Source organism: Chenopodium album, chromosome 14, assembly GCF_948465745.1.
Source record: "Chenopodium album chromosome 14, dcCheAlbu1.1, whole genome shotgun sequence".
NCBI lineage: Eukaryota > Viridiplantae > Streptophyta > Magnoliopsida > Caryophyllales > Amaranthaceae > Chenopodium > Chenopodium album.
The window spans coordinates 21,346,730-21,366,463 of record NC_137847.1 but is presented as its reverse complement, the minus strand read 5'-3'; the positions used below and the strand labels follow the sequence as shown (position 1 = coordinate 21,366,463).

Genomic DNA, 19,734 nt, shown 5'->3' with positions numbered 1-19,734 from the left:
GCTGTGTTCAAACGTTCTTTTGAATTTATAAATTCCTCGGGAATAGCTGTATCTAGAGCATCTGCTATATCTCTTGTTTTTCTGAATTCATCAGCAACAATGTAGCTCAGATGATCTAGGCCAAAAGTTTTGAGTGATTTACCCATTGATTCAAGATGTTGTTCAAGCACACTAACAGTTAGTTGCTTGATTTTATTAGTATCCTCCTTATATTTGTGACTAAAATCTTCTGACAGTGCTGTGTAAAATTTGATCCATAAAGCAGATGGATCTTTTGGTTGACAAAAGATCAAGACTGTTGCAAAAAGCCTTCGGAAAGCATCTGGTAATTGCACTTCAGAAGCTTCGGCTAAGCATATAGATGCAGCATCATCATCCTCTAAAAGACCAAGTCGTTGAGCAGTTTCTTGGAATGTAGCACAAACATAATTTTCAACTGTCCGTAGGTCTAAAAAAGACCCTGCATTTCTAACATTGAGCAGCAAAAGTCGGAGGAAAAAACGTTCACCTTCAGCAGGTAGGACAAATGCCATTCGTCCAATAACAGTGAGCTTTTTTTGCCTCTGAATCCGTGTTTTTGTACGTGCATCCCATCTGTAGTGCTCTGGGAATTCACCGTATAAAAGTCCAGTGCCACCGTTTGTTTTTGCATTCATTGAGAAATATTCTGTTAAAGGAGTCCGTGAACGTTTTGGATCTCTCACGACAAAATTAAGATTTTAATGTGGTCTTACAGCAATGGATTGCATATTAGGTAAGTGTACCGGCAATGGCATGACAGGAGGATAGATTTCGTACAAATCAAACCCAAAAATTCGCCATGCTGCTTCACATGGGGATACCCACCTACAAAATTGTTACATTTCAATTTCATTGATATATTTGAAATTACAAAGATAAAACAAAATTATGTAAATTGAATAGTTATTACTGACCTGCCAGATTGAAGTTGTTCAATTTCATCGACTTTGTTATCATTTGTGGCAGATATCTTGTATGAGATTCGATCATGCCCTTTATAAACGTACTTGTACAGATACTTCACTGCTTTGATAGTTGAGCATACCTCAACATTTAGGTGACAGTCAAACATGAGTAGTAAATACGGATTGTAAGGTACCACCCATTGATTGTCTAGCCGTGCAGTTCTAATTTTCACCTTTTCACCTGTTTCTCTTCTCCTATATATAGGATATCCATCTTTGTTGTTTGATGTCTCCGCCACATATTCTTTTGGGTACCCATTCTTACACGCAAGTTTTTTCCCATTCATTTGCATGCAAGGGCATTTCGGATTTAGCTTGCCACATGGTCCATGCATCATATGAGTCAAGACAACCTTACGAAGCAAAGGATTATCAAATGAGGGTATTTCAGCCGAAACAAATTTGTCATAGTCTGTTGGCCCTCTTATCTTGAAGTTGGATTTCAGTATAATCAAGAAATGTGCATGTGGCAGACCCCTTTTTTGGAATTCAACAACGTAGATCATTGCTGCCACCCCACCCAACACGTTTTTCTTCATAATCTGCTTCTTAAGCGCTAATAGTTTAGCACGGAATATCCGGGCTACTAAATCTAGTCTATCCTGCGCTTTTTCTCCAGGTTGTAGTTCAGCCTTTATTTCTGGCCAATTTGCATTACATGTCATGGTAATAAAAAGATCCGGTTTGCCATATCTCTGAACTAATGCCATAGCATTCAAATATCGGCATCTAAGATCTCTAGGACAACCAGTGAACGATGGAGGCAAAATAACAAGATGTCCAATCTTCAAAGCATCCGTTTCTCCACTTGTTACACTATCAAGAATACCTTGATAGAGATCAACTCTTATTGTATCCTGATTGTTTCTAAGGAAATCGAGCCTTGTGTTTTCTATTTTTACATACATGTCCACGATAAATTGTTGGAAGCATCTACCTGCTCTTAAAAGCATATTGTGTGGTCGAATTTGCAATTTGTAAGCATAATATTCTCGTGGAGAGATATATTTATCGGCTCTTGTTCTACGTTGAATAGCACCTACATGTTGAAAAAAAAATAGCAATTAATCAAGATGCACAACACACTTTTTTTTCTGCTTTTTTTTTTGTTTAAAGCTTTGCAAATGTGTATAGCATGAACTTACGTGTTGCTTCTTCATCCAAAAAATCTCGTATGGTATGAACTGCACATGAATTTATAGGATCTGCAACCTGAAGTGTCTGACAGGTCCCAACAGTAACTTGCTTCTTAAGATTTTGTGTCCAACCACATTCACCATGGGGGAATAACAGCGGATATTGTAGTGGATCATAGCACCCATAATAATGACATATGCGATGAGGTTCTGCAGACTTTCCATACATAAGAACATGCGGAGTGGTGATCTGGTTAGAAGAGATACTATCTGGCCACACCACAACAACTTCATCTGACAACGGTGCATTATAGACACGCTGATCTAGAACCATCGATTGGTTTAAGATAATTTGTGTATTTTCATCTATCTTTAGTTCCCTCAATGATCTAAAAAATCTTGCATAAGGATTCTTCTCACTAACTTTCATTAATATACGAACAATATTTCCCCGTACTTGTGGAAAACATTTAACTCGATTTTGAACCTCGTGCTGTCCGTCATAAAAATAAAGCTGAAGGAATTTAGGCTGATTACTATTAGGAAGTAGATCTGGAACAGAGTGATATATTTGCCCGTGCATTTTGAACACATATATTCCTTTATATGTTGATGATTCAGTCTTGCCGCCTATAAAACTATAAGCAAAGAGGTTGTTGTACATCCGGCTATATTTTTTGAAATGCCTAGCATCTTCTTCTTGTGACGTAAATAAACGGCATAACTCATCAGGAAATTCATTTGTTGCAATCTTAACCTCTCCATTGCAACAACAGAAGTGTAAAGTTTCATACTTGAACTTCTTTGCATTACAATGCAAACAGTAGTGTATATTGCCGAGTTTGAGAGGACCTTCTGGTAAAGGTTGCCCAATGATAGCAGCCGGTAAGACTGTGGATTATAAAGAGAAAACAAAATATATTTAACAATAACATTTACATATAATAAGTTTCATTTGTTGGAAAAAAATGCTGAGTTTACTGATTTTATTTACGATAATTATACTACCTTCTCGACGGGGTTTTTTACGTCGTTCTCGATTAACCCTACACGAGAAATGATAATTAGTTAAAGTAAACCTGTTGTATCTTTAAGACGTTACATAACCTCATTAACCTAGTGAATACCTTTGTGTATTCATGGCTGAAGAACCTTCAAAAAAACGTTTACGCTTTGTTGAACGTCGCTGACATGTACGTGAAGAACCTCCGATTTCATCTGACAAGTTGTAACAATATACTGATCTCATAAGTAATTTACATGTAGCTGAATAAGAGAAAAGATAGCTAATGATGGTTAAAAGGTAAGAGATCATGTAACACTATACTGATTTCATAAAAGAAAAGGTATGTTGATCTAATTTTTTTAAGTGATCTCATAATAAAAAAAGTTTAGTTATGTTTTGTTTTTAAAGAGTTTAGTTAAGTATACGACGTTAATGTGAATAACTTCCCACTCCATCTCAAAGTACATGTAATGGAAAAGGAGAAAAGGCTATTTCGAGAGTTTACGCTTCATTTCTTTATAGATTAATAAGTTCGAGAGTTTGGAAGTTCCCCTGTTTATTGATCAAAGTGCTGGCTGGAAGAAAAATGATCTTCAAGTAGAAAAATCTGGGAGGAAGAAGCAGCTAGAATGATAAATTGCTCAAAGGTAACAAATCAAATTCAGAATAGTATCAGCGTACAAGTTCTAAAGGCTGGGATTCTACTGGAGGAAAAGATGTTGGGTTCGAAAGAAGCAATGACTTGGCTGTAAGGGTGAGAAGAAAGAGGATTCAAATGGCCTGGATTCTCGAGCAGAAAAAGACAATGAACAGTTTTGGGATATTGCTAGTAATGTTGGTGTTAAGAAATCTACACGGGATAAATTATTGGCAATCCTTCGAAGAAAATTGATCAAGGAAGTTCGGGCGGATGGAGTTATGATAATGCAAATGAACAAGATTGTGCGAGACAAGGAAACCTGAGGTAAAAGTCATAAAAGGTCTGGTAAGTGACTTGGGGACAGTCTAAAGATTCATTATGGCAAATGAACAATGACGAAAATGATGGTGGATGGGGTTCTTCCAACTTCAATCAACTATAAGCCAGTAGAAGTTGAGATTCCAAAACGCAAAAGAGCAATGTTCAGTCTTGTGGCCAGCAAAATTTGAATTATTTTTATATCTTGCATAATTAAATTTAATTATATAATTTGGTTTCTATTGATAAAAACTTTTTTACTGCATGATGGCTCTATGACCAAAGTTTTTATCTTTGTTCATGCATACATGAAACAATATACTTTAATGTTTAAGGCTTGCTAGATGATCATGGGTAAATGAAATTTAATGTTGCTAGGTTGTGAATCTTGCACAAATGGACGCCTTTTTTTTTTTTGGCTACATCTTAAGTTTCGAGAATGCAACACACCCTTACCTTATTCTAACTCATAGTGCTTGGGGCCGGGGGGGGTGGGTTGGTGGGGAGGGGGAGGTGGGTGGCAGGGAGGTTATTGTCTTTATGGGATTACAATTGTAAAATCTTAGGTATTTTTGATTTTTGGTGTGGGTCGTTGATGTATGATGATGCTCTTGACATTGATATTCCAGCTCAATCAAGTAGAAGTACCCTATACAAGTGAAGGGAGGAACCAAGGGTGGGAATTCTTCTATAAAGGAGTTTCATTTCCTACATTAGCTCGATTTTTTATTCATGGTATGTTTTATGTTTCTCGTGTTTAAATGCTATTCAATGACATCACATGTTAGATACATTGATGTTACATCAGTATGATGAAAAGAAGTTCAGTAGCTAGAAGTACAAATTAATATCATGACAACCTGGGTCATTTTGTTTAGTAAATAGATGCAAGAGGAGAAGTCTTTCAATGAGAAAAATGATACTTATGAATCTTGTCACTATGTAGTAGTTTTTTTGCTTACCTACATCCACTATTCCATGCTAATTAAGATGCTTAACATTCTCTTTTCAACATTTATAACCATTGTAATTTACTAAACCTCTCAATCTATACCTTAGACGGCCAGAAGAGGAGGAAAATGGTTTAAACATGAGTTCTACAGTTGTTGATTGGCGGTTCTGAAGGGTGAAGCTTAGTATACCAGTGAGAGAAAAGTTTTTGTGGAAGCTAGTAGTCATGATGGCCAAAGAAATAATGTCATATGAATTTGTCAGAAGCTTTGCTCAAACTTGAGTTGGTTTGTAGTCTCTTTGGGGTGGCTTTTCAATTCTGTGAACTAAGGCCTAGACACTTTGTAGTTGTATGTTTTTTTTTTCTCCTCAAATTTAAGATACTTGGGTGACTTAGAGAAGCTTGACTTGGTTGAGGTTATTATTTGCTAGCTCAATATATTCACTTCATGAGTACAATTCTTTCTTCTTTTGATGATTTTGCAAATGTTACTTCCAATTGGTTATCCTGCTTCCCTTTGACTACAAGGAAGCTGGTTTATGATGTATTTTTCGTAAAAGGTCTCATTTTTGAGGTTGTTCAAGCATTGATTCCTTCTCTAAATCATAGTGCCAGTGTTGTAAGATCAAATACTGAAAGGTGATTATGATGCCAATAATGCACTTGTTGAGTTTCAGATTTGTTGTTGCTAGACACAATTTCATGTTGAATTTTGTCATGTTCTTACTGGATATTTGGTTTCAATTTGTCTACCATAGGTAATTGTAAATTTATTTAATGTTGCTCACAATCTCTCTCTCCAAATATTCACAGATTAGTTGAACTCTACTTGTTAGAAAATGAAAGAGTTCTTCAATTGGCTAAAGAACTTGATTTTTACCATGAATCTAATGATAACTCTGATTCTTTAGTCAAGCTGACAGTGTCTAGAGTGGCACAGCTTGTTGCATCTGTCCCAGAGCTCTTAAATCTCTTTCACCTTAGTATCCTTTCATATTCTACTAAATATGCATGCTTAATGTAGTTAAATTTCAACCTTAAACATAATTAACTGGTGAAACATGATATTCAAGGGGCGGCTGAAATAAAAGTACTCCAACAATTATCATATAAAATTTTTTACCAAGTATATTTGTTTGTGTGTCAAAATAAATAAATAAAACGATTGAGCAAAAAGTGGTGGTTGGGCAGATAACAATATGAAAAAATTTGCTCCTGAAATAAACTTTATTTAGATCTACTTGTATAATAATTTGCATTTTAAGAGCTACGGTTCAACAAAAAGTGGTGGTTGGGCAAATAAAGAATGATAGAAAGATGTGTCCAAGCAAGAAGATTTCACTTTTTACTGTTGTAGATTACATTGAGTGGTTGAAGACAACTTTATTTTTCTGATTCAGTGTCTGGAAAAGTTGCTTTATTTTTCTGATTCAGTGTCTGATTCAGTGGTTGGAAAAGTTGATTTATCAATGTGAGGTCTATATTGAATATGTAGATGCCTTCTTGGTTAGCTGTTTTCTTTTTTTTTTTTCATTTATTTACAGTTTTCTGCCTTTCCTTTGGTATACCGGATTGCATAGCAAAATCCCACATAGATTAATTGAATTTATATTCTAAGTTTTTTTTACAGTGCAATGGTTCTGATTTTTATTGGTCTTTATAGCTTGCCATGCCTGAATTATAACCTGAATTATATACATTACCACTTTTTAAAAAGGAAACTTTAATCATAAGCTGTATTTCTGCCATTTAAGTAAGTGTGCTTTAATTATAAAATCACAATGTTCTGACATTTCACCCATTCAAATGCTTTAATCAGAATTGATTTTTAAACATGACATCCTCACAAGTGTAGTATACTATTCACTGTATAAGATTCTTTGTTACAGAAAATATATTTGCTTTTATGTTTCAAGGGTTTATAAAAGGAAATAACAAAGCATAGTTTGCATTATTTCAATTGCCTCTTCACTATCAACCTAAAACAAATTGAGTTTTTTCCTATCCAGACTCATACAATTTGTAGCTTCTATTAAACTTCCATTCTCTATAAATTAAAATTAATCATTCTACACATTTAATATCCATATCATGGATATTTTATGTATATTACCTCAAAGTTTTCTGTTTTTAGCCTATTGTAATCGTCAAAAACACATAAATGCATCCATATTTAATTATTTTACTTTCCAATTAAACAGAGTGTTGAAGATACTAATAGATATATCTTCATCACTATTTTTAATTAAAACTCAACGGTGAAGTTGATGCTAGTGGCTAAAGTCAACTGTAAAGTTGATGCTAGCCTCCGCCTAACTTCCTATATAGCCACTCTATTAAAAGAGCTAGGCCAGTAGGATGACATGTGGCGGTTCAAGTGAATACTTTTTGCAATAATATTTTATTGTACTAAAAAGTATTTACTTAAGTACATCGTTCTAAAATTCTAATTTTCAGAACGATGTACAAACATAGCTCATAGATTATTGTATGATGTGATCTCCTTTTTAACGACAATAATATAATTATTGTTATTGAAGATGTTACATCAGCTAGATTTTTTTTTTTCCAAAAATAGGTATTTGCATTTTATAATGGTTGATCACATTTTGAAATTACAAGCTCGAAACTATCTATGTATTAAATTTGTAAGTTATATTAAGTATAAATCAAATTCTTATAATAGAGTAAGAATTAGATTTTTATGTATATCAAACTTATATCAATTCTATAAGTTCACTAATATTATCCTAATTGTAGATCTTTAGGAAGGAGAACTTGGTTTTATGTCAAACAAATAAGCTAATTTAGGTTTTTTTGTTGTTGTTGTTGTTGTTGTTGTTGTTGCTGTTGTTGTTATAAAGCATCTCTTTTTATGCTGTTGTAATCTGATTCCAATGTTTGTTCTTATTTCCTTTTCATTTATCCAAGAAATATCTACTCAGTGAAAGGGTTGCATGGCAATTGTTCTGTAATTTGAAGGTAGAACTTGGAGTTTCCAAAAATAAAATTAAGTCGCGAAGCAAGATCATGGAATGAAGTTTTAGTGTTATTAAGTTTATTTGAGTAAGACCAATATGTACTTTACATTTTTTTTAATTGATGTAGTAGCTAAAGGGGCAGAAGGTTGTTTTCCTATAAATGTATCATTGAGATTATACAATGTTGTAACTTTTGTAATGATTTTACTCTATCGATAGAGATGAGAGCATTGTTATCTAATTCATATATACTAAATCAAATTTCTCTTAATAAGGCTATTAAGTAATTTCATACACCCTTTCTGCTATAGAAGCATCGTTAGTTATCAAATTAAACTTTAAAAAATTAGATCCTGCATTCAAATAATTGTGTTCATAAAGCACTATAATCAAATTTCTCTTAATAAGGCTATTAAGTACTTTTCATTGCATTGTCACAGTCTGAAAAGAATAACTTTAATCATACACTGACTCATGTTTTAAGATATATTAAAATCTGAGTACTTTTATCATTGATCTATGTTTTTAGATTTATTATAATCTGAGCACTTTTATCATTAACTGATTTATAAGCATACAATGCTGACAATTTACAACACCATAATTATTGTCCAAGATTCCAAAATAAAGTAGATCTATATAGTTTTTTTCCTTTTTAGAAATCTAGAATCATTCATCGTAGTATTTCAATTTACTCAATATTAAATTATTTAAACAAAGCATAACTTAAAATCTATCTTTAATTTTCACCATAATCCCTTAATCATACGTCAACTGTTTCTAATGTCTTACATTTCAACACTTAATTTTCAATTCAAGTGCTAGCTAAGCTAACACTTTGCTATGACCTTTGTATCAAAATTGGATCGTAAAGGACGATAATTTAGTTATCATAGGTGAAAAAGCATAACAAAAAGATAAGAAATGTGGTGATGGTTAAAAACCCTTACCAACCGTAAAAATAAAACAACATGTAAAAAAAGAAATGAAATATGACTGTTTCCAGCACACAAGCACACATCACTCCATTTTTCCAATACTATCATATTTAAATGAAAATTCTTTCATAAAGCAAAACAATATCCAAAAAATCAAAAGAAGCACTTTTAAAAAGGTTTTCAATTAAATTTATTATAAACCAATCTTGAAATATAATAGAAATAATTACCCAAAGTATTCCCACTGTGTACTTGAGAATTCCGCCAGCGATTCTCCCTTTTCCTACGCTTACTCGGATTGGATCTATGCATAATAAATTATATATATAAGTAAGAAATAACCTTTTAACACAAGTTAGCTAATTATAAAGACTTAAAATGCATCAAATTCTTGTATAGACATTTGTGAGGAACTTTCGAGTAATTGTTTCCAATTTGTGCCGTCCTCGATTTGAGTGTTCGAAGGTGCTTCTAAACGACGCTTCATTTTGTATATATTGTCAAGGCCCCTTTTAAAAATAAAAATATATGTTTTATTAACATTCGTGACACTGTCAAACGTAAATTAACATTAATAATTTCAGATTCTTGCGAACAAAAGATCAACTGAGTTTAAATATACAATATCATAACATAGCAAATCAATATTTAAAAAGAACAAATATACATGGTAGATTAAACTCACTTGAAAAGTGTTTTTGTCTTCATATAGACAAATATTTTTACAATAAAACAACCCATGCCTATAATCTCTTACATACATAGTACAAAAACATCAGTAACTAAAAATAGGCCTAATATTGATTTTACTCTAACTACATAGACAAAACAGGTTCTATGTCCACCGAACCCATATTACAGCAATAATTAGATCAGCTGAATTTTTGTCTCTTAACAATAGGTTCTATGTCTACCGAACCCAGATTACAGCAATAATTAGATCAGCTGAATTTGGATTAGGGTTGATCAAGTTTTGGTTGTTAAGTTCTATTAGTTGCTTATTCTGTTTGTTTTGTGGGTTTCAATGCAGAGGGTGCATTTCTTGCGGCTTCACATCCGTTTATTGCTACTGGAGCTGTTACTGCGCTAGGTTTAATGGCACTGCCAGGTATGCCTAAGTTTGATGTTGGAAAATCGAGTTCTATATGTGATTATCGGACTGTTGTTTGTATTGCCATGGGTTTTTGTAAGCTAGTTGGATGTTGGAACGTGAATGTAATGTTTGGTACTCTTTCAGTTTGTTTTCGTGGCTAGGATATTGAATCATGGCACAGAGATTTTATTGGCTATGTTATTACGACTGTTGATATGATAGTTAATACATGGTCCTATTGCAAATGCTGATATAGGATGCTTTACTTACTCTTCTCATGAAGCAATATTGTGAATCAAAGATGTTCTAGTGTACATAAATTGCATCAAGCTTTTTTGACATATGTGGAATATAAGCAAAACAAAGAAGACAATATAGGATTTGCAGACGGACTTTATTGTAGAGCATTAATTGGTGGCAAAATAATACTCTTTTAGCTGAATTTCTTAATAGTTTCACTTTGTAGAAGCTGGAATTATTTGATGGAAGCTAATTCCATTTCTTTCTTGTAGACACCGACTCCATTTGCTTCAACGCTATACTTGGGCGTTATTAATAACCTTCAATACAAATATGTTGCTAACGAAGCCGATTTAACCAGTTGCAACATAGTTGCATCGAAGAATATTTCTAGGGAATATGTTACCAAAAACTTTGGTGATAACTATAATACAATTACGTCACCCACGTAGTGAATTCAATCGGAGATAATGTAGTTGTATTAAAAATTCATTATTAGGGAATACATTACCATTAACTTTGGAGTTGATTCCCTTATTTACCATTAACTTTGGTGTTGACTTTATATAGTTTGATCTATGGAATGGTATTTTGAGGTAAGCTGAAAATGATTTTTGGTTGATAAGAGGAAGCTGAAAGCTTTTATAATTTTGTATTATTTTCTGAAGCATTTTGTGACTTAGGTGAACTGGTGGATATGTATAAGATTTATATTTGGTAGAGGATTTTTTTCTGTTTTTTTTTGTGTTTGGTATTGTGCATGCAAAGCATTAGTTCTATATTTATACTAATAATCTATAGTTTTCTTTTCTTTTTCCTTTTTTTTTTCTTTGGTCATGTGAATTGTACTGCCATTATTTGATCATGGCATGCAAAGCTGCTTGGTGCACATGGCCTTTTTTTTTTCCTCTCCTTTTTTTTCATTTTTTTTAGAGGTTGTAAATGAATGATGTACTATTAACGCTGACAGTCTGTGCATAAACTTATCTTTATCCATTTGTTTTTACTATATACTCAAGGCTGTAAATGTAATGTTACTGACTTGTTGCTATTATAGTTCAATATTGCCGTCGCTGGAAACTTATATACATAGTTCTTAATTGCACTAAAGACGTTGCTTTGCATTGATTTAGAATCTAAATAACTGAGCATATGCATTCTGAGATTTTTGATGGCTTATAAAGAGACTGATTTTCAAAGAAAACTCTTAATAATTAAGACGCTTAGATAGTTTAGTCCTTAATTTTGTTAAATTCTTTTTGACAAAATTATTCTTAACTCTTCTATATAGATCAAAAAGAATATTATTTCCTAAAGTTGAGAAAACAAATTATTTCAAAGAGCAATTTGGAACCTGATATTAACCGCTGCAACGTTCATTAGAGATATATATTGAACTCTTCTTTTTTACAAGAATAAGGTTGTTATCTAAATTAGAGCAACTATAATTTTTGTATATTGCCATATATTTTAACATCGTTGAATGCCATCAAGTATTTGGTAATGTTATTATACCTCATGTATTGATTTATACATAAGCAAAGTGTCCTAATGCAATGAAGAAATAAACAATGTAGGCAAGCTGATTCTTGTCACAAAGAATACCAACTTAAAATACCATGAGAATATAAGATATGCTGTAAAAAAATTTTAAAAAATATACCTTCGGCAATATTATGAACTACTGCCATCTCGATACATCTGTGCAAAGCATTGTCAAAAGAAGATAATACAACTCATTAGCAACGGAAATACCAATATGTGTCGTTTAGTACAAATTTCAGAAACCATAATTATTTCATTGATATCATAATTATCATTGAAAAAACACAACAAAATTCGGGGTTTACACAATTTACAATCTAACTAACCTCCTATAAATATCTAATTAGCAAATTGCAAAACCTCTAAACTACCTCCAAAATAATCAACTCCCACCTTCCTACATACAACATTCAAAATACAAAATACATTACTTCCTTTAAAAAACTATATATGCTATCTACTACCACAACAAACCACTTATCCAAAATAGTTCATCGACTCCTATAAATTGCCCTCTTGTTATACTTCATAAAAATCGAATCAAGTGTCTCCTTTTCTTTCTTCTTATCCTCTTTTAATCTTTTAAACTGTGAACTACCTTCATTAGTGACCTGCTCAACCCAATTTAGGTATCTAAGAAAGCCTTCCACCACAATAGGCGCTTGATCAATTGCATTCTGCACTCCATTTGCTGCATTTTTCAACACCAAATCAACGACAGCCTTCCTCTGATAAATCTCTTTCTCCATCCCCAAAACTCCCAGTTTCAGAACCTCCATGATACGCTTATGAACTCTACAAAAACTTTTAAAATGCGCAATTGCAATTTCAATTTCCTCTTCATTTTCCATCCTTATATAAAATGAACAGCTACGCACGGAACAGATCCTATAATGAAAACAAAAAAGTTAAATTCTTTTTAAACCTAACTACTTATACCAAGAGAATAAACATTCTTCTACTAACACAATAAAAGGAAATGTGTGTCATTTTGAAATTTTTTGAATTTTGGTAAAAACGTATCTATATAAATGGCCATTCCAAACTAAAGCCCTAATCTTTCCTTTTAAACACTTAGCATAGCCCTGATCTCCCCTTTTAAATACAGAGCTTTTTATCCAACAAAGAAACACACATCCCAACGACTAAGCACAATCTTCGAACCCTCCCACTCACCTGTAACATATACTGCCTAAAACCACCTATTTACAATCAACACCACTTCAAATAACCAGAAGTAACAAAAAATAGCAAAAAAAAATCCAGCACAGAAAGGAAGATAATAGCAATAGGCAATTAGTGAAGCAAGTACCTTGAAAACAGGTACACCCAACTCAATTACAGCTTCACCTTAGACACTGTGCTCAACTCGTAAGTCAATTATAGCTTCACCTGAGACACTGTGCTCAACTATTAGCCTTGACAAACTGGTTTTAGTTGCAAATTTCAATATATACGCACATAATATTTCCGCAAAGAAAAACATACTGAACTGTTAGAATTTTTACCAGGAATATATAAAATTAAGCATGCTCATCATAATGTACTTTCCTTTCCAAGTTTATCCAACAAATCACATGTTTAAACCACGTCACTCTTCTATTCTTCTAAATTATAAATGAAGATATCAAGGAAAAAAGCCATACAATCCAATTTAAAAAGCCTTTAAAAAAACACAAGCTAGCATTGATGTCATATATGAGTGACCAACAATAGAGTGTGAGAATTCCTTTAGCTTTTTTTTTTTTTTCAAAAACCTTGCATAGATTATTGCAAGTACAGGGGAAAACAACTACAAAAAATTAACCAGAGTGTGAGAATCCCTTTCTTTCTACAAAATTCTATTCCTTTTTTTTTTGTTATGCACTTTAAAGCAATAATCTATGCAAGGTTTTTGTGGAAACAAATTTTAATTTGGATGAAATAGAGAAAGCAAATTGGTAATCCTCTTTTTGTCTTCAACAATGCAATATGATATTATAAAAGTGTTCTGAGTCGTAGGTTAACTTGCTAAAGAACAGTTAGTAGCATCCAGGTGATCTGAATCCAGCTTTTGTTCGCATATTTAGCTTATTTCTTATGTGCATATTTACCATATATATAGGGGCTAGTACATTAATTCGAAAACAATTCAACACTTGATAAACTATGACTTAATTCAGTATAACCTCTTCATTTTGACCATATTAACAAGACACAACCCATTGGCCATCATTTGTGATTTGAATAAGGAAAATATCAACTTATCATAATTTTTACTTATTGATACAATTATATTAATGGTCTAAAGTTGCACATTGACAAATGAGAAAGTCATACTAAGTAAACAAAAAGCTAAACATGCTTGACTCTGCCAAAAAGTAGTCAAGTTCTCCAAAGAACATAAAACAACTAAAAAATAGATCTTAATGAGATAAATCACATAAGTGCAAGCACAACATATACCTATAAAATGTTGAGTCAGCTTCAGTTGCAACAACATTGGCTTAGTATGATTTTCCTATTCCAGGAGGTCCATACAAAAGAAAAGCTATAAACTTCAACGTCAAATGGTGCACAATCAATGTCAAAACTCAAGTACAACCTGTAAACATAATCAAATGGCGCAGTCATCAATCTCTAAAATAATAGTTTAGCATAAGTTCAAAAGGCTAAAAAGCAATTAACCAAATGAAACACTTAAAACCCACTTACTGTTATTCCTAAAATAAAAAAAAAAAATCAAAACAACCAGAAAAGCACAATTAGCAATTGCGACTGGAAACTTGAATGCCCGCTAACTGCCTCATGCCAAAAATAGAAACACCGAAACTTGTCAGATCTAGCATCGAGAGAAATTTTTCTCATTTTCTGGTGAAATTCAACACATTGAGATCCAGCAGTTTGTTGTTATTCTCCTAAATTTGGATATTTATCAATTAATTAATTAATTAATGGGTATTTCTTGTTTAACTCCATTAATTTTTGGGTGCAGTTAATCAGTTAACTCAAAGACTGCATTTGTTACTTTTCGAGAAGAGAAAGCTCTTGAAATTGCCTTGCTGTAGTAATTGGAATATTGTATTTCCCTCTTTGCATATTAATTTTGAACTTCATTTGATATCTGTTTTAATTTGATTTTTTCATTTGAAATCTGTTTTTAAAAACTAACAAGCAATCGTTTACTGCTAAAGGAATAGACATAACTCACATAAATCAAGCCTTTTATTCATCAAATCCAAATAGAAGGCAGCCTCTAAAGCTTTCTTTTTAAAATCAGAAACTGGTGATTCAGATCAGTGCAAGAATTGAAAAATGCAAGTCATACACTTAACAGAGCAAAAGTTGAGCATGAATCGATCAAGAACATAACGCATCACAATACAAGTTTCACAGATGAGCATAGTTTTACTCCAAAAAAAAAGAAAACTAATCAAAAAATAAAAAATCAAGGTAGGAGAAACCTAATGAAGATCATACATGAAACTATGACCACCCTATATCAAGGAACACTCAATAGGATTCAAACATCGACGATTATTTGAAGGCATTGATATCGATGATGTAGCTTCAAGGAACACTCAATACGATATCAAACTCTGTTTGATATCAATGCCTTCAAATAATCGTATCGAGAAACCTAATGAAGATCAGTCATGAAACCTATGAAGATCAGTCATGAAACTATGTAATTACTAATCCATTTCAAATCTTGTATTAACTATATCACCTTAACAAAGGCATTGTATACAAAACCAAACAAATATGCAATTTCACAAATTATTGATTCGTCTAACAAAAATATGTTGAATGCACATCCATCGAATTCTCTCTATCATCATAACTTGAAAAGTGGCAACTCTATTTCTTATCCCACTTAGCCCTTTCCCCGTTGCTTACTCATTCCATCACTCTCCTTTCATGGTTCCATGTAATTCACAAATAAATGAACATATGCATGTTGTGACATAGATATTAGGCATTGTTTAAAATTTTAAAAAAAAGTTTATATTCACTACATAAGGCATTATTAGGTTTCTCAATACGATTACATGACCACGTGGACTATCCTAATAAACTATCGATGATTATTTGAAGGCATTGATATCTACGTTCAAACTTATCTAATATAGCCTAATTATTTTTATTCAATGGATTGCATATATGAATCCTATTGAGTGTTCCTTCCCACGTATTAGGTTATATTAGCCTTCAAATTTTATTAGCCTAATAAAAAAAAAGAACATTATACGGATAATATGAGTAACACATTATATAAAATTAAAAAGTTTGTTCAAATTGACACATAGTATAGTAGTAGTGAATCACTGCACTATATATGCAAGCGGAAAAACTCACCTATTTAGCTTATACTTGAATATATATGGACATTTATATAAATTATATTCTTTAGTTATATGGTTGAAAATAGGGTCTAGCTACGGAAGACTATCAAACACAGGACAAAAGATCGAAGTTTGAAAGTGTTGAGAATATGAATTATTTACTAATTTTATAAATTATAATATAAAATATGGATTTTACATCATTTCTTACAAAGTTTCTGATTTGAACATATAGAGCATATACGTATTATGGAGTTCTATTTTTGTTGTACTTGAGAGAAAGCTTCCTGGTTAGAGAGTCACAGGATACGAAGGAAGTCAGGAAAGCTAAGGGGTTGGAGGACATCTCAGATCTCACATGACTCACAAAAATCAAACCATCTCCACTCAAAACCCAAGAAATTAAAGTGAAGTGAGCTACAGATGTTGCATGTATCATCTCCACTTAGAATCCCTTTAATTTGAACAACTAAAAAGTGAATTTTAAACAAAGAACCTAAGATCGAAGTAACTAAACCCCGAAATCAAATTAGAAACTCAACCCCAAAAATCAAATTAGAAGCTCAACACCAGAAATCAAACAAATATATACACTCAAACAAATCAAAGACCCTAAGATCGAAGTAACTAAACCCCGAAATCAAATTAGAAGCTCAACCCCAAAAATCAAATTAGAAGCTCAACACCAGAAATCAAACAAATATATACACTCAAACAAATATATACACTTAAAATAAGTAAATAATATAATAATTACCTCAGCTACAATGGAACAAAGGAACTCGGAGCACGCTTCAGTTGAAGAAAACTCTAATAAGTGACCATCAAAAGTAAAAAGAGAAAAGGAGGAAAGAGAAAGAAAGTAGGAAGAGAGAGAAAGTAGAAATGAATGAGTGATGGAAAGTGAATTAAGGAGAAAGAAGGACAGACAAAGCTAACGTGGAAGGCAAAAGAAGTCAAGGTCCAGTGGTAGGACCGTAAATAACATGCCAAGTCGAGGATATAACCGTCCGCAAACTGCTCTACTGTTCATAATGAACAGTTCCGAAGGTCTTCTCTCTTTTTAAAGAGTGTAGATATAGACATTTAGTTGCAACTTCTTTGTGATGATTTCATTCCTTCTGATTATTGACTTTTGACGTGCAGTGGTATGTGCGTTTTTCGGTTATGAAGCCTTATTTGGTAAGTGCCACCCCCGCTCCTCTCCTCCTCTCTCCCTCTATTATCATTAAGGTCTTGGTGCATGGAATGATGTTAGTGCCTTTGGCCCTTCTTATTTGCTGCATTTTTAGAAGAGAGTAGAATTAGGTCATGTTTTTATAAATCGCTAAGCGTAGGGAGCATAACATACATTGATACATGATGAAAATTGTGTCTTTAGTTTGTGGATTATCTAGCCACTCAAAAGGTTTAGGATTGTATCAAATTTGGTTATCTAATTGCATCAAATTAAAAAAAAAAAAAAAAAAAAAAAAAAAAAAAAAAAAAAAAAAAAATTACTTTATCTTCTTGCTTATTCATTTTTGTACAACTTTTTGGCTAAAATATATCAACTAAAAAAGAACAGAGGGAGTGAATATTTTGGTTAAAATGTAGCGATGGGATAAAGATGAATTTCTTTGTTAAGTGCTTTAGTGGGATATAACTTAACGACGGATCTTTATTTAAACACATTTTAAGAGCTTTTGAAGATTAAAGTGTTTACCTTTTTGCTATAGGAACCTTAGTCCAAGTATGGTAATTTACTGACTTCTTTCATTATTGTTAGATCGAAAACTACTATGATTATGACAAGGAATTTATGAAGGTAGCAATGTTTTCTTTTCTTTTTTGCTGACTTCAAAGTATCCTGTTACCTTCAACATTAATTTGATTACCTTGTTTGTTATTATAGAGTGACCAAGATGTGTGGGGATATATAGGCTAAAGCTTGCTTGAAGAATATAACTAATGACATATGCCCTCCATTTCATAATGTTTGGATCATTTCTAATCTTTTAGTCAGAGTATAACATGTTTTGAAATGGAGGGAGTTTTACAAGCTAATTACTAGTTTTATATTCGTAACTACTTCCTCCTTTTTTTTTCCTTATTGCAACAACTTCCAGTTTTGGAAATTTCTATATAGTTGCAACAATTATTTTTTCCCCTCTTTTAGTAAATTTTTGCCTAACACTTAAGACCCAATTAATTAGTTGTCACCAATAATAATCTCAACCAATAATCATTTTTTTCTTTTTTTCTTTTTTTTTAATCTACAAAAAGGGTTTCGTTGTGGTGGCTTCTGCGTTTTTTTTTTAATCAAAATTGCAATTTTGATTTGGATTTTTCGATCTACATTTATGATTTGCGGCTATGGTGGCAGTTTGAATGTTTGGTAGCTAGGTTCAATTTTGGTGGTTAGTGGTGTTTCGATTTAGGGTTGTTGCGGTGAGTTCGAATTTGAGTGGGTTTGTGGGTTGTCGACGGATTGGTGTTGGTTGATTTGTGGGTGGTTGGGTTTGTTCGATGCTAAATCAGTGGTAGTGGATGGTTTTCAGGTGGATGAGTCGATGGTGGTGGATGGTTGTCATGGTATGAGGAGTTGGGGGTGGTGGATAGGAGTAGGAGACGGTGGGCAGTGGTGAAGGACGGTTATTATTTCAGGGATTTTTGTGATTTTCTAAAAGAGGGTATGGATTCCAGCGAGAGACAGATACGAGATGCAACACTCGTACAACCTGAACACCTGCAAAACAACGGATCTCCGGTTTACCGGAGATCCGCCTTCGACGATCAAGTTAGTGACCGGAAAACGGAATTTTAGAGAGAGAAAGTAGAGAGAAGTGAGAGCATATTTTGGGCATTGTGCCTTTAAGAATTGTGTGTTCTTTTTTTCCATCATGAAATGATGGGGTATTTATAGGGAAGTGGGAGATCATGCTCCTAGGGTTTCATAACCTAGGAAGATTGGCTGCCCTATACATGGATGACACGTGTATTAAGGTTTTCTTCATGCTAGGCATGTTTCCTTAATGGGCTTTGAGCCCTTTATTTTCTGATATCTCTCTTTAGGCCACGTGTTATGCTCTAATTGGCTCTTTTTAGCTGAGTTGGATGCCACGTGTCGGCTTATAATTGGGCCACTTGTTGGCCTCTCATTTGTCTATAAAAATGGGGTAAAAATACCCCTAAACATAAGCCCCTCGAGAGGGGTGATTTCTATTTTCAAGAGGGATTATACCTCTCAAAAATGAATTTATAACTTCTTTGAATTCGGCATCATGTCTAGTTCAATTAAAAAGGTTTTAACTTCTTTGAATTCGGCATCATGTCTAGTTCAATTAAAAAGGTTTGCTTGACTTGGAAAATTTTTATACCTTGGCTGATATGATATTTTCTAAGTTAATCAATCATAATAATGATTGCCCTTGAACTAGACATATGCCGATCATTATACTTTTAAGCCCCATTTCAATTGTCTTTGTGACTAATATAAAATGCTTGTTCGGAATATAAAATGTAACCTCTGGAGAATTATTTTAGATAAAACATTTAGATAAAACATCCACGGTGTGCTTGCTTAACCTTTCTA

The 19,734-nt window shown here is 32.9% G+C and overlaps 1 protein-coding gene across 1 annotated transcript; it reads right to left on the bottom strand.

Annotated features, from left to right (window-relative positions):
- Window positions 1-719: 719 nt before the first annotated feature.
- Window positions 720-17,054, bottom strand: LOC145577896 (uncharacterized). The gene is made up of 10 exons (XM_081635316.1): window positions 16,918-17,054; window positions 14,281-14,419; window positions 13,148-13,235; window positions 12,486-12,723; window positions 9,188-9,466; window positions 3,250-3,340; window positions 3,131-3,168; window positions 2,132-3,013; window positions 936-2,025; window positions 720-846 (listed from the first exon to the last, which is right to left on the bottom strand). Exons 5-10 carry the CDS (start codon window positions 9,267-9,269, stop codon window positions 720-722), a joined length of 2,310 nt encoding a protein of 769 aa, XP_081491442.1. The 5' UTR covers window positions 9,270-9,466; window positions 12,486-12,723; window positions 13,148-13,235; window positions 14,281-14,419; window positions 16,918-17,054.
- Window positions 17,055-19,734: the final 2,680 nt, after the last annotated feature.